At 44.8% G+C, this 12,138-nt stretch overlaps 2 protein-coding genes across 3 annotated transcripts in view; both read left to right on the forward strand.

Moving 5' to 3' along the window:
• Positions 1–3,810, forward strand: part of ccny (cyclin Y) — a 39,270-nt gene extending 35,460 nt beyond the window's left edge. For both annotated transcript variants that reach the window (XM_061713101.1, XM_061713102.1), the window contains 2 exons: positions 2,375–2,537; positions 3,168–3,810. In XM_061713101.1, coding sequence (XP_061569085.1) covers positions 2,375–2,537; positions 3,168–3,284 — 280 coding nt within the window. In that variant the 3' untranslated portion in view covers positions 3,285–3,810. The remainder of the gene's footprint in view (positions 1–2,374; positions 2,538–3,167) is intronic.
• Positions 3,811–8,357: 4,547 nt separating this feature from the next.
• gjd4 (gap junction protein delta 4) lies at positions 8,358–11,749 on the forward strand. Its single transcript, XM_061713780.1, has 2 exons — positions 8,358–8,556; positions 10,674–11,749. The coding sequence occupies exons 1-2, from the start codon at positions 8,496–8,498 to the stop codon at positions 11,747–11,749; spliced, it is 1,137 nt and encodes a 378-aa protein (XP_061569764.1). The 5' UTR covers positions 8,358–8,495.
• Positions 11,750–12,138: the final 389 nt, after the last annotated feature.

The following is a 12,138-nucleotide window of genomic DNA, read 5'->3' on the forward strand; positions in this document are numbered from 1 at the left end:
ATCTGTCTGGTCTTTTTCAGCCATGCAAGACTTCCACGGCCCTCAGACCTACTTAAAAATACAGCTGTAGCCAAAACGATCCCACATCAGGGCCCGCTTCCGTCATCGTTATTATTCTAATGCTTTGTCTACGTTGTTCAGTTCTTGTGTTTAAGTGAAAACTGACGTTATTAATTACCAGTTAAGCTCCGCTCTCTGATGAGGTTACTTAAATTCTGTCTTGGCAGCCTGAAAGTGATGAAAGACGAAGTAGCAGCTCTCTCTTTCCCTCGGAGGGCGCGCTCTTCGCCGGGCTGCGGTCGTGATCTTATTACTGACACGACTCCACTAGATGCTCCACATCGGCTCCTCTCGGGAGGAAGCCAGCGTCTTTGTGTGGGAGGTTGGAAAATCTCATTACCGAATGCACCAGATGACGGTTGAAACGAGATCAGCTCGGCAGATTTTTCAGGATAAAACACTGTAGGCGTCTGGGGCGGAGAATGTCAACAGGAGATGCTAAAACACGACTTTTACTGCGACAAAGTTTTCACTGATTCCAGTTTTGCATCCAATCCTAAAAGGCTTTTTTTATTCCTCACAAAGGACTTCAGCTGCTTTGACGGCAGGAAAAGATGTATTTTTAAGTAAATTCTGCAGAATGAATCAGGATCATTTGGTTTGTTGTGACTAGCAGTTTATAAACTTACAAAAAAGGAAATATGTGCCATGACCTTACTTTTAATACAGTTTCAACCATTCTTTGTGGCAATTTACCGGACGGTGACTCTGTTTCCCCCAAAACGTTTCCTCAAGTCTCTTCTGCTGCTCTGGATCGCGGCCAGCTGAACCCCGGACTGGCATTAAAACAACTGGAGGGAAGAGCACCGAGGAGCAGAAAAACACAACAATGAAAAGATGCAAATAGTGGAAGGAGCACTTGAGCGAGATAAAGAAGAAGCGGCAGTCGTGTGCAGTCTAAATTTAGCCCCTGCAGCCTGCCTGTAAAGTGCGTGGGTGTGCAGCAGAAGCTGGGAAGTGGATCGGCCACAACTTGAGTCAGATAAAAGTCGTCTTCGCAGCGCAGAGAGGAATGCAGAGATGCTGAGGAGAGCAAGGCTGTGCGTGACAGAAGCATTGTTAGGATTAATGTGTCTTATCCATAATGCCTGGAGCTCTTTCTTTAGATTCTTCCTCACCACGAGGACAGGCTTATGTTTCTGTATGTACTGTAGCTGCTCTGTGGCTCCTCCTATATCCACCTGTGCAGGATTCCTTAGTGGAACTCTGAGTTAACCAAAGTGGACTCTTGGTTCAAATGTAACGAACTGTCATTAAATGTCAGCAAAACAAATTTAATTTTATTCAAATCAAACAAAAAGTTGGTCCACACTGGTTACTGCCTATTTAAAATAAATGGGCAGGAAATAAAAAGAGTATATGCTACTAAATTCCTGGGGTTCCATATTGATGATTCTCTCAATTTTAAATGTCATATTGACCATCTTGTAAACAAACTGTCCAAGTATGTTGGTTTGTTCTACAAGATCAGACACTTCCTCTGTCTGCCCTTCTTACGTTGTACAAAACTCTCTTTGAACCTCATCTCAACTACTGCAATGTGATATGGTGCAACACCTTCACATGCCATCTTAAAAAATTAGTATCTTTGCAAAAGAAAGTCATACAGGCCCTGTCTTATATAAAATTCCCCCACCCACCCTCCATTTCACCGCTTTGAGTTGCTAAGACTGGCTGAGCTAAACGATTATCATAATGCTTGTCTTATGTTTCAAATGGTCAACAGGCTCAACCCTAGACTTAGTAGTCTTGTGCCAATCTCCAGTCCTCAGCACACGTACCAAACAAGAATCAAACCACTCATATTAGGGAAATGTCGCCTCCATGTGCGCGCCAGTATGAGTGTTGTTTGCAGGGGGCCGCAGATTTGGAATAGGATTAATGATTGGCCTCAAGGTGTTGCCTTCTATCTCCAAGTTTAAAAGACAACTAAAAAATCATCTTTTACTAACCTATATATAATAAATGCTTCTTCATGGACTGCTGGGATGTATGTGTGACTGTATGTGTATGTGATGATAAGTATGTATGTATGTTTTGGTGTACTTTGTATGCATTTATCCATCACCATCTCTTTACAGATGGTAACTGCTTATACCATTGACTGTACCACTACCCTTATATGAACTATGGGCCCCCACCTATAAGCTTTCCTAGCTTCCTTGGGGGACCCATTCACTCTACCCACTTAATTCGATTGTATTATTATAACTATTATTATGGTATTGTGAATAAATTCAAACTTCAATGATCTGTCCATGTTGCATCCAAACCTCACCCAGGTCTTAGTTCTCTCTCTCTCCCTCTGCTGAAGGAACGAGCTGGAGCGTCAGTTCCTGGAGCTGCTGCAGTTCAACATCAACGTGCCATCCAGCGTGTACGCCAAGTATTACTTCGACCTGCGCTCCCTGGCCGAGGCCAACAACCTGAGCTTCCCCCTGGAGCCGCTGAGCCGGGAGAAGGCCCAGAAGCTGGAGGTGAGAGGCTCCATCACAGTCGGAATGGATGAATGAAACTACACCGGTGTGGGTGCAGTCAAGTTTATTTTTTGTTTATTGTTGGCTTTGTCTCGAACAACAAAAAAACCCATCAAATTAAGTATCAAAATATTTAAAAAAAAAGCAAAACAATTTAAGTCTCATCCAAAAATAAAGAACAACAGCAAAATAATGTGTTGGAGAGGGAACAGGAGGAAGCAGAACACTTATTTAGTCCTGTCCCTTCCTCACAATATCATATAATATGCCATAGATTTAAAAATAAAAAAATAAGAAAAGACAACATAATAATAAAATAAATAAATACAACACAAACAATTAATAAACAAAGATCAAGGCATAATTAAACTGGCCTCCTACAATATCCTGAACTCAAAAATGAGTTCATTTCCCAGTCACTTCTCTGATGAGTTACATTTGTATCGTATATGATTTATCACATAAGGAAAAGAATAATAATCAAAGAAATACATACAGAAGGTAAATTGAGTTCTTTAGAGGTCCTTATTTTTCTTATTTTATATTTGTCAAGAATAGAAGTGACCAAGATCTCAGTAAACGCAGGAAGCATTTCCACCTCAGTCTCACTCTCTATCCTCTTTCTTTCAGGCCATCTCCCGTTTATGTGACGACAAGTACAAGGACTTGAAGAAACTAGCCAAGAAGCGATCTGTGAGCGCCGACAACCTGGCGGTGGTGCGGTGGTGTCCGGCCATCATTTCCTAACACCGGCCACCTGCGGGGGTACATGGACCTGAACCCTGTTTGTTTTGTTGTCGTTTTTGGCCTGGTGAGCAGGCAGCAGGTGGACAGCTGCTCTGCTGATCAGCGGCTCTGCCTGGAACACACACACACACACACACACACACACACACACACACACACACACACACACACACACACACACACACACACACACACACACACCTGCTCTTTCTCACACAGTCTGGCACTTTTACGAGCGAGCTCGCGCTCTCTCTGCTTGTTGTACATAAGAGAAGTCCCATATGCTGCCTCCACTGATCCAGACGGGGCTGAGCCGAGCAGAACTGATGTCCACGAGTCAAAGCCCTCGAGATGAAGACCTGGACTGCAGGAGGAGAAGCAGCCAGAGATGGAGCTGTTGAAAAACTGCGTGAAGTTGGGAAAACCGAGACATAAGAGTGGCAATATCTTCCCACAGCCCCCTCTGACGTGCAGTGGAACGACGGAGACTGTGACCTGTACATTCCTTTGATTCCCATCCTCTGGTTCAGTCGGTTCCTCAACCGAAGTACCAGATCGTATTGTTTTTAAACCTCTTCCAGACACGTCAGAGTTTCCCAGTTTGTGCTTAAACCCCCCAAAACCTTCACGTTCCACTGTGTAGTCGTGACTGCGAGGCCGCCCGTCATCAAAACACCACCGAGTATTGGTTTAAAGTGTTGCCACTGAAGTCCTGCAGAGATCTGACGATGGAAAAGCCCTTAACAGGAAAACGGTGGCGTCCTCACAGCCCCGCCGTCCAGCCACCGTCTGCAGAGCAGTTGTAATGTGTCACTCGGCTTGAAATAACGCATGCGCCGTTGGGAGAAGATCGTCCTCGGACGTCAATGAGACACCGTAGAGCTTTCTGTCGTGTGAAACGTCGTTCACTGCCATCGTCCCGACCTGCGGTGCCTGCAATAAGCTCCTCCTCCACCCGGATGTCAGGGGAGTCCAACAAATCATTCAGACGTTTGTTTTTTCCTTCAACATTTTGTACAGTTCTTCCAGTTTAAAAGGGAGGAGCACAAATTGAACTATTCAGAAGCCACTGAACGGATGCATCTTCAGGATTATGAAAAAAAAAAAGCACTGAGCAAATGACGGAAACGCGGGAGAGCTGTGCACTTGTTTCCAGGTGGACGCTGTACAGTGTAAATACAGTAGACTCAATTCATATTGCTAAAAACAGAGAGGGAAAAAGAAAGAAGACCCAGAATCGTGGGAGAATACTTATATTAGATCAGTTTTTATGGCAGGCCGGACGGAGAGTTTGTGTTTCTGTTACTAAAGGAGTGGAAAGAAAAAGATGAAGTATTGAGATTTAAACGGGAGACGCCACTGAGGGTTTTTTTTTTTAATGTCTTTTGATATGTTACATTCTGTTTGTGGTGTACAGATAATAAAATACGATTCCTGTTCATTTCACTGTTTTTTGTTCTAACCGAGCCGCCAGGTTCGTTTCTGTTGATGCTCGTCTCTTACCAGGCCCTGAAACAGACAAAATGTTGTAAAAGTTGTCAAAAAACAGGATCATACACACTAGATTCATTTAAAGGTTAGTAGTTGAAGAGCTTGTGATACTTTTACAGTTTTACTGTTGCCTGTCTGTTTGTTTTTAAAGCCGTGATCATTTATCTTTCTTTCTCCTGTTAACGTCTGAATCTGAATGCAGCTCGTTGTCCTTTTATGTGTTTATTTTTCCAACTGAAAGATGGTGAGGAACGAAAATAATTGAACCAAGAATGTTATTGACGCACGTGTGGATTATATCTTTGACTGTTTTACATAATTTCATCCGTTTCAGAGCTTTTCAGTGTCTCCTTTGCATCTGGATACAAGCAAAGACAAAATAAAGAATATTTTTTCATCATCTTCTCCCAAAGCGAAGGGGGGAAAAAAAAGGAAAAAGAAAAGATGGAAACATTCAAAATGCAGTTGAGGGTTGAACGTGAAGTTACAAGTATTTTAAGACATTCTAGTTTTATGAGGAAATTTCCAGATTATAATACGAGTAAAGCTTTTAGTACCTGAACTGTGTAGTCGTGGTTGTTTTGCCTTATGATCCACCGGACTCTCAATCCTCCACTTTCTCACTAAATACACATTTTTATACACGTCGGAAGATATCACGACATAATTGTAAAACGCCTGTGAAACAATTTTTAAATACACTTTTCTAAATTGAATAAAAAAAACTCAAAAATGATCCAATTTCGAACATTTTTGTACTGGCCTCCGGCTCGTTTCGGTGAATCTCAGCGACTTCAGCGGCCGAGACGTAAATGTGCTGGTTTGATTTGATTTCTTGAGGTCCATGGACAGGTGTCTGGTGTCTGGGAAGAGTGGTGTTGTTGGTAGGCGGGAAATAGAAGCGTGCACAGGTCATTAAAGCAAAGTAATGTTACTGGACTGATTGTATTTGCTATTTATTGTGCGCGTGGGTGTGTGTGTGCACGGCCCGGCTCGGTGTCACCAGCACCCTGGAATGAGCACTGATGCCCTGCGGTCAGCGATCCTGAGGCGGGGTGTGTCTGTCCGGCGGTTACTCGGTGTGTTACGGCCTTGTGCACTGAACTCTACCTCTGCATCGTGTTATGTTTTTCTAGAGTTTTCTTTCTCTTCACAACGGTTTTTACGTTTTGACAAATTCAGCTTTGATCGTGAGGGTTTTACACGCCAACATCAGTCAACTGCTGTAGCTGTGACCTGTTTAAAAAAAAAAATATTTTGTGTATAGTAAACTTTGTTTATTTCTATCTGTCTATCCTTTTGTCTTTTATTCTTGTTCTCAGTTTGCCAAACTGTTTCTCTTGTGTTTTCTACTTTGATTTCCATTCCCGTTTTACTTCTGAAGCATTGTTTAGAGAGAAATCTGTGCAAGAATTAAAGTATGAAACCTTGAAAACCTAAAAGTGTCTTAGTCTCTTGAATGTTCTCGAGTGGAAGAACAGACTCCGGGTCTTCTGGTGCTGAAATCTTTACACGAGCAAATAAATGACATTTTTCTGGCTGGTTTTACTTGGTAATAACTAATAAAGGGTGAGTTGCATTACACAACGGTGGAGTAGAAGAGCCTTGCAAAAATATGAACTCTCTTTGGGTCATTGCAGCTTTGACAGGAAATGATCAGTACTTTGCACTCATTTTACAGCACTTACAACTTCATGTCTACTTCAATTTTCTACTATGGATTCAGTAAAGTTGTATGTTCTCCATAACCGGATGGGCAATGTGCGTCAGACTCTTGGTCGTTAAACAGATCTGCGTCAGTTTGAGGTTTGCCCTTTTGAATAGCACTTTAGGAGAAACCAAGGGGTTTAACTGGCACATCTGTCCCTAACAAAGGTTTCTTTATCTGAACTTGAATCCATTCCTTTACATTCCCAAGTTTTTCATCCCATCATTTGGTAGGGAGGCCGTGATGGAGAACACCGAAGAGCATCACCAGTTCCTCATCAGGTCTCCCTGCCATACGCTGGTTTGTATTCAATTTCAATTCAATTTATTTGTATAGCATCAAATCATAACAAAGGTCATCTTATGACGCTTCACAACACAAAAAACAGAAATAAAAGTGATCAGATATAACGCATCATCATCAGAGCTGGGTAGAGTAGCCAAAAATTGTACTCAAGTAAAAGTACTGTTAAAAGTACTCTGTTACTGTTACTTCAGAATAATATGACTCAAGTAGAAGTAAAAAGTAGTCATCCAAATAATTACTTGAGTAAAAGTAAAAAAGTACTTGGTGAAAAAACTACTCAAGTACTGAGTAACTGTTGAGTAACGTCTGATTTATTTTTTTAACACAACCATTCAAACAGACAAAAGTACAAAATAATCATCTTCAGGCAAATTAAATCAATACAATAATAAAATAAATTAAAATTAATAAAAAATAAAAAATTGCTTAAATTAAAATAATCTTAAAGTAAATTCAAGTACTTTAATAAATAATAAAATAACAGAATAAAAAAATTAATTAACCACAAGTAGCACAAAATTTCAAGCCTTTGTACTTTTCTTTTTTAACCAGGCAGAACTAGAACAAGCCCATGAACTCATAGAAACTCTGTGTGTGTTTGAGTCTGTGTAAATGTGACAAAACATGCAAAAACAAACATTTTTCCCAAAGAATCACCCAGTGATGTCATGAGATTGACGCGTACGCGGATAAAAGAAAAGTAACAGCTCAACGTAGCCTAATGTAGCAGAGTAAGAGTAACAGTTTCTTCTTCACAAATCTACTCAAGTAAAAGTAAAAAGTATAGTGATTTAAAACTACTCCTAAAAGTACAAAATTTCCCAAAACTTACTCAAGTAAATGTAACGGAGTAAATGTAACTCGTTACTACCCACCTCTGCGCATCATAAAATACTTTGTATGTGCCCCGAAGCCTCCTTATATCCCTGTCATCACGGGGCTGATGGGAAATCTTTCAGATAGTTCAGAATAAAATGTGTCCACGGATTTCTTGGAGCTTGCTTTTCTGCACTGAAGGAGAGTAAATGCAGCTCCTCCAGCGGCCGGTGCTCCAGGTGATACAAGCTTGTCCTCTTATCCACAGTCTCCCTGTTTCAGCTACTTGTACGTCAGGACAGCAGCACCTGCTTCACAGACAAAGGTCACGTCTTTCAATAACTCGCACAGGAGCTGGTTTTCCTCACCAGTTTGAAATGTTCTGCCCCGGTGGGCCTTGACCTCCAGCCCGCTGTCTGAGCCTCGTGTGCCACCGCAGGACTGGGCTCTTGATTTAACCTGCGTTCTGATTCAGCTTGAACGTGCGTGCCACTGTGCTCCCAAACGTAATCCAGCTAAGTGTGAAAGAGCAGGGAGGCCCGTTCCTCTCCTGGACGGACGGCCAGCAGCACCAAAATATCCCAGCAATGCCAGGACAGCGGCGTGCCGTGGGAGGTGTTAAGAATAGACCTACAATAGGACACGCTCCTGTCTTCTGTTGTCTGAGGACGGGCAGTTGTCTGCAGGGGACGGGGAGAGACTTGGTTTCCTTCACTCGGTCCTGGCTAAGGGGTGCGGGCTGGATTTTGCCCACGAGGACCAGCGACATGCTTCACCTGGGAGAGAGCCTGATCCCTCCCAAGGGAGTTACTGGAAGCTGCTGTGACCCCTGACAGGAGGGTGGAGGTGGAAAACAGAGAAGAGGTTGTAGCCCGTGGCCAGCAAACACGATGGGATCAAGTCCTTCAGAGGTCCTCTTCATCTCCGTCAACCACAGCATCACCTTGATGGGTAAGAACTTTTTTAAAGAAAGACATATACAGTGGTGCAAAAAAGTGTTTATCAGCCACCAATTGTGCAGGTTCTCCCACTTAAAAAGATGAGAGAGGCCTGTCATTTTCATCATAGGTACCGGTAACTTCAACTATGAGAGACAGAATGGAGGGAAAGAATCCAGGAAATCACATAGAAGGATCTTTACTGAATTAATTGGTAAATTCCTGGGTAAAATAAGTATTTAGTCACCTACAAACAAACAAGATCTCTGTCTTTCACATACCTGTAACTTCTTCTTTAAGAGGCTCCTCTGTCCTCCACTCGTTACCTGTATTAATGGCACCTGTTTTAACTGGTTATCAGTATAAAGACACCTGTCCACAACCTCAAACAGTCACATTCCAAACTCCACTATGGCCAAGACCAAAGAGCTGTCAAATAGTTAAGCAGCTTGGTGTGAAGAAATAAACTTTCGGAGCAATTATTAGAAAATGGAAGACATACAAGACACTGATAATCTCCCTGGATCTGGGGCTCCAAGATCTCACCCCCCGTGGGCTAAAATGATCACCAGAACGGTGAGTAAAGATCCCAGAACCACACAGGGACCTAGTGAATGACCTGCAGAGAGCTGGGACCAAAGTAACAAAGGAACCATCAGTAACTCACTACGATCAGGGATCAGATCCTGCAGGGCCAGACGTTCCCCCTGCTGCAGCCAGGACATGTCCAGGCCCGTCTGAAGTTTGCTAGAGAGCATTTGGATGATGCAGAAGAGGATTAGGAGAATGTTATATGGTCAAATAAAACCAAAATAGAACTAGCCGTAAAACATCACTGCTCTAGAGGAGATCATGGAGGAACGGACCAAAATACCAGCAACAGTGAGAAAACCTTGTGAATACCGAATACTTATTTTCCACTATAATTTGCAAATAAATTCTTTAAAAATCACACAATGTGATTTCTGGATTCTTTTTTTCATTCTGTCTCTCATTGTTGAGATATACCTATGATGAAAATTATAGACCTCTCTTACATTAAAGGTATTGTGACATGAAAAACACATTTTTCTTGATTTTTTGTGTTTTGTTGGGTGTCTTGACATCAATTACACCCAAAAAACAACAAACTTTTAACATTCAGTGTATTGTGTGCTTTCTGGGATCTTCCGCATAACTATGCAAAAACGGCGCATGTGGTTTGGTGGCGGGTCGTTGCGTATAAACCCGCTAAATCACCGCCCCCTCCACCCAGCTCCCTGCCTCCTCTCCTCTCCAGCGCACCATAAAGGCTGATTTATGGTTCCGCGTTACACCGACGCAGAGCCTACGGCGTAGGGTTACGCGGCAACGCGCACCGTACGCTGAACCCTACGGCGTAGGCTCTGCGTCGATTTAACGCGGAACCATAAATCAGGCTTAACACGGAGCTGTTTAGAGCCTCTTTTTTTCTCCTCACCGGAGGAAAACTGCTAAGAAGACCTGCGGCCACTGACTGGACTTAAGATAAGGGGACACTGCTGCTTGCATGCCTTTATTTTTGTGATTGTTTGCGCTGGACTACTTCGCCCTGCTGCTTTTCCGTGCATGCTTCGCCTGTCGCTCCCGGCTTAACTCTCCGACGCCGCTGTTAGAAGTCCGGGACCAGAGGACTCGACTTCCAGTCGAGTCCTCTGGTCACGGACTTCATCCCCGGGCTGTAGTCGCCCTGTCTGGGCTGTGTGTGTGGGTGTTTGCGGTTCGGTGTGCGTGCGTGTGTGTGGAGACGCCGGCAGAAGTTTGTAGCAGTTGGTTTGGAGGAGGTTGGGAGGAGGAGTGGGGCAATGATTGACAGGAAAGGGGGAAGAGGAAGCGTTTTTCACGGCGCAAAAAAACACCGTCATAAAAAGCCAGGAATGGAGTACTGGAGTGAAGTTTTTCTTGTTACACCCTTTTAGACACATTTGAGGGATGTTGGCCAAGACTTTTAATAGTGTTAAAAGCATGTTAAAAATGATGTCACAATACCTTTAAGTGGGAGAATTTGCACAACTGCTGATTAAATACTTTTTTGCCCAACTGTATATTTCAATTGAATGAATTAAAACTTTATTCCTGACTTAATCTCAATGTGTGTGTCTTCTTTGACAGGAAAGGTGTGGTTCATCGTGATGGTGTTCCTCCGTATCCTGGTCCTGGTGTTTGCCGGCTACCCTCTGTACCAGGACGAGCAGGAGAGGTTCGTCTGCAACACCATCCAGCCCGGCTGCGCCAACGTGTGCTACGACCTGTTCTCCCCCGTCTCCCTGTTCCGCTTCTGGCTGGTGCAGCTCATCACCCTGTGTCTCCCCTACATCATCTTCGTCATCTACGTGCTCCATAAGGTCTCACGCTCTCTGTCCTCGGCCCTGGACTCCCCTGGACGCAGCCAGCCGTCTCCTCAGTTCAAGCTCCAGCGGGAGTCATGGCCCCTGGGAACCTTCACCGGGGCCTACGTGGTGCAGCTGCTCTTCAGGACGCTGCTGGAGGCCGGCTTCGGCGCGGCTCACCACTACCTCTTCGGCTTCTACATCCCCAGGAGGTTCCTGTGCCAGCACGCCCCCTGCACCACCCAGGTGGACTGCTACATCTCCAGGCCCACCGAGAAGACGGTCATGCTCAGTTTCATGCTGGGCATGTCCGCCCTGTGCCTCTTCCTCAACATCCTGGACTTCATTTGCGCCGCCAAGCGCTCGGTGAAGCAGAAGAGCCGGAGGAAGATGATGGTGGAGAGGATGTTCTCGGAGGAGCAGTGTTTTCTCTCGGCCGGGGCCTGCAGGGCGGCCGACCCCGACTCCTCTCTCCCTCCGCCGGATCCGGAGGTGCAAGCTGGGAAAACGGGGAGTTTCAGGAAGAGGTGCAGCTCCGCCGGACACCCGGACTGCAACGCCGCCAGAGCCGACGGCTGCTCCCTCTCCCCTGAGGAGCCTCTGGAGAGGAACGGCAGCGAGGTGGCGCTGTGCCCGCGGGAGGCCACGCCGACGCCCCGGTCCATCCGGGTTAACAAGCGCTGCAGGCTCAAGCCCCCCCCTCCGCCCAGGCGGGACCAGGCCCCGCCCTCGGGGCGGCCCGCAGACTTGGCCGGGGATGATGCAACGGCCGTCTGTATAAAGAGGGTGGGTCACTACACGCTGGTGGAGCTGAACAAGGATGAAGACGGGCCAGAGAAGAGATCCGAGTGGGTGTGACCTATGACTCTTTTCCACTAGCACCTACTCGGCTCTACTCATCTCAACTCGGCCTGGTTTCTTTTCCATTACAATTCAGCATCTGGAGCAGAAGTAGGAGGGTTGGAGCGATTGTGTGATCTAAAGGAAGAAGACAACAACACTAAAGATGTATAACCAGGAGGAGATGATAGATGTGCTGCTGGGTCTGTGGCCTGTGTTCCATATCAAGTTAAAAAATGAGAGTGAGAGAAACTTCAAGTGGCGACGCTTTTTTTTTTTCATCTTCTTTCTTTCTGTTTGTCTCGGGGCTGCTGAAAAGTCAGCTGGAGCCGTGAGCAGCTATGACAGAATTCCTTGTGGATCTGGTCGTTCCTTATCTCCCGTCTAGATCCTTTTTAATTCTCTCC

Source organism: Cololabis saira, chromosome 22 (assembly GCF_033807715.1).
Source record: "Cololabis saira isolate AMF1-May2022 chromosome 22, fColSai1.1, whole genome shotgun sequence".
NCBI lineage: Eukaryota > Metazoa > Chordata > Actinopteri > Beloniformes > Belonidae > Cololabis > Cololabis saira.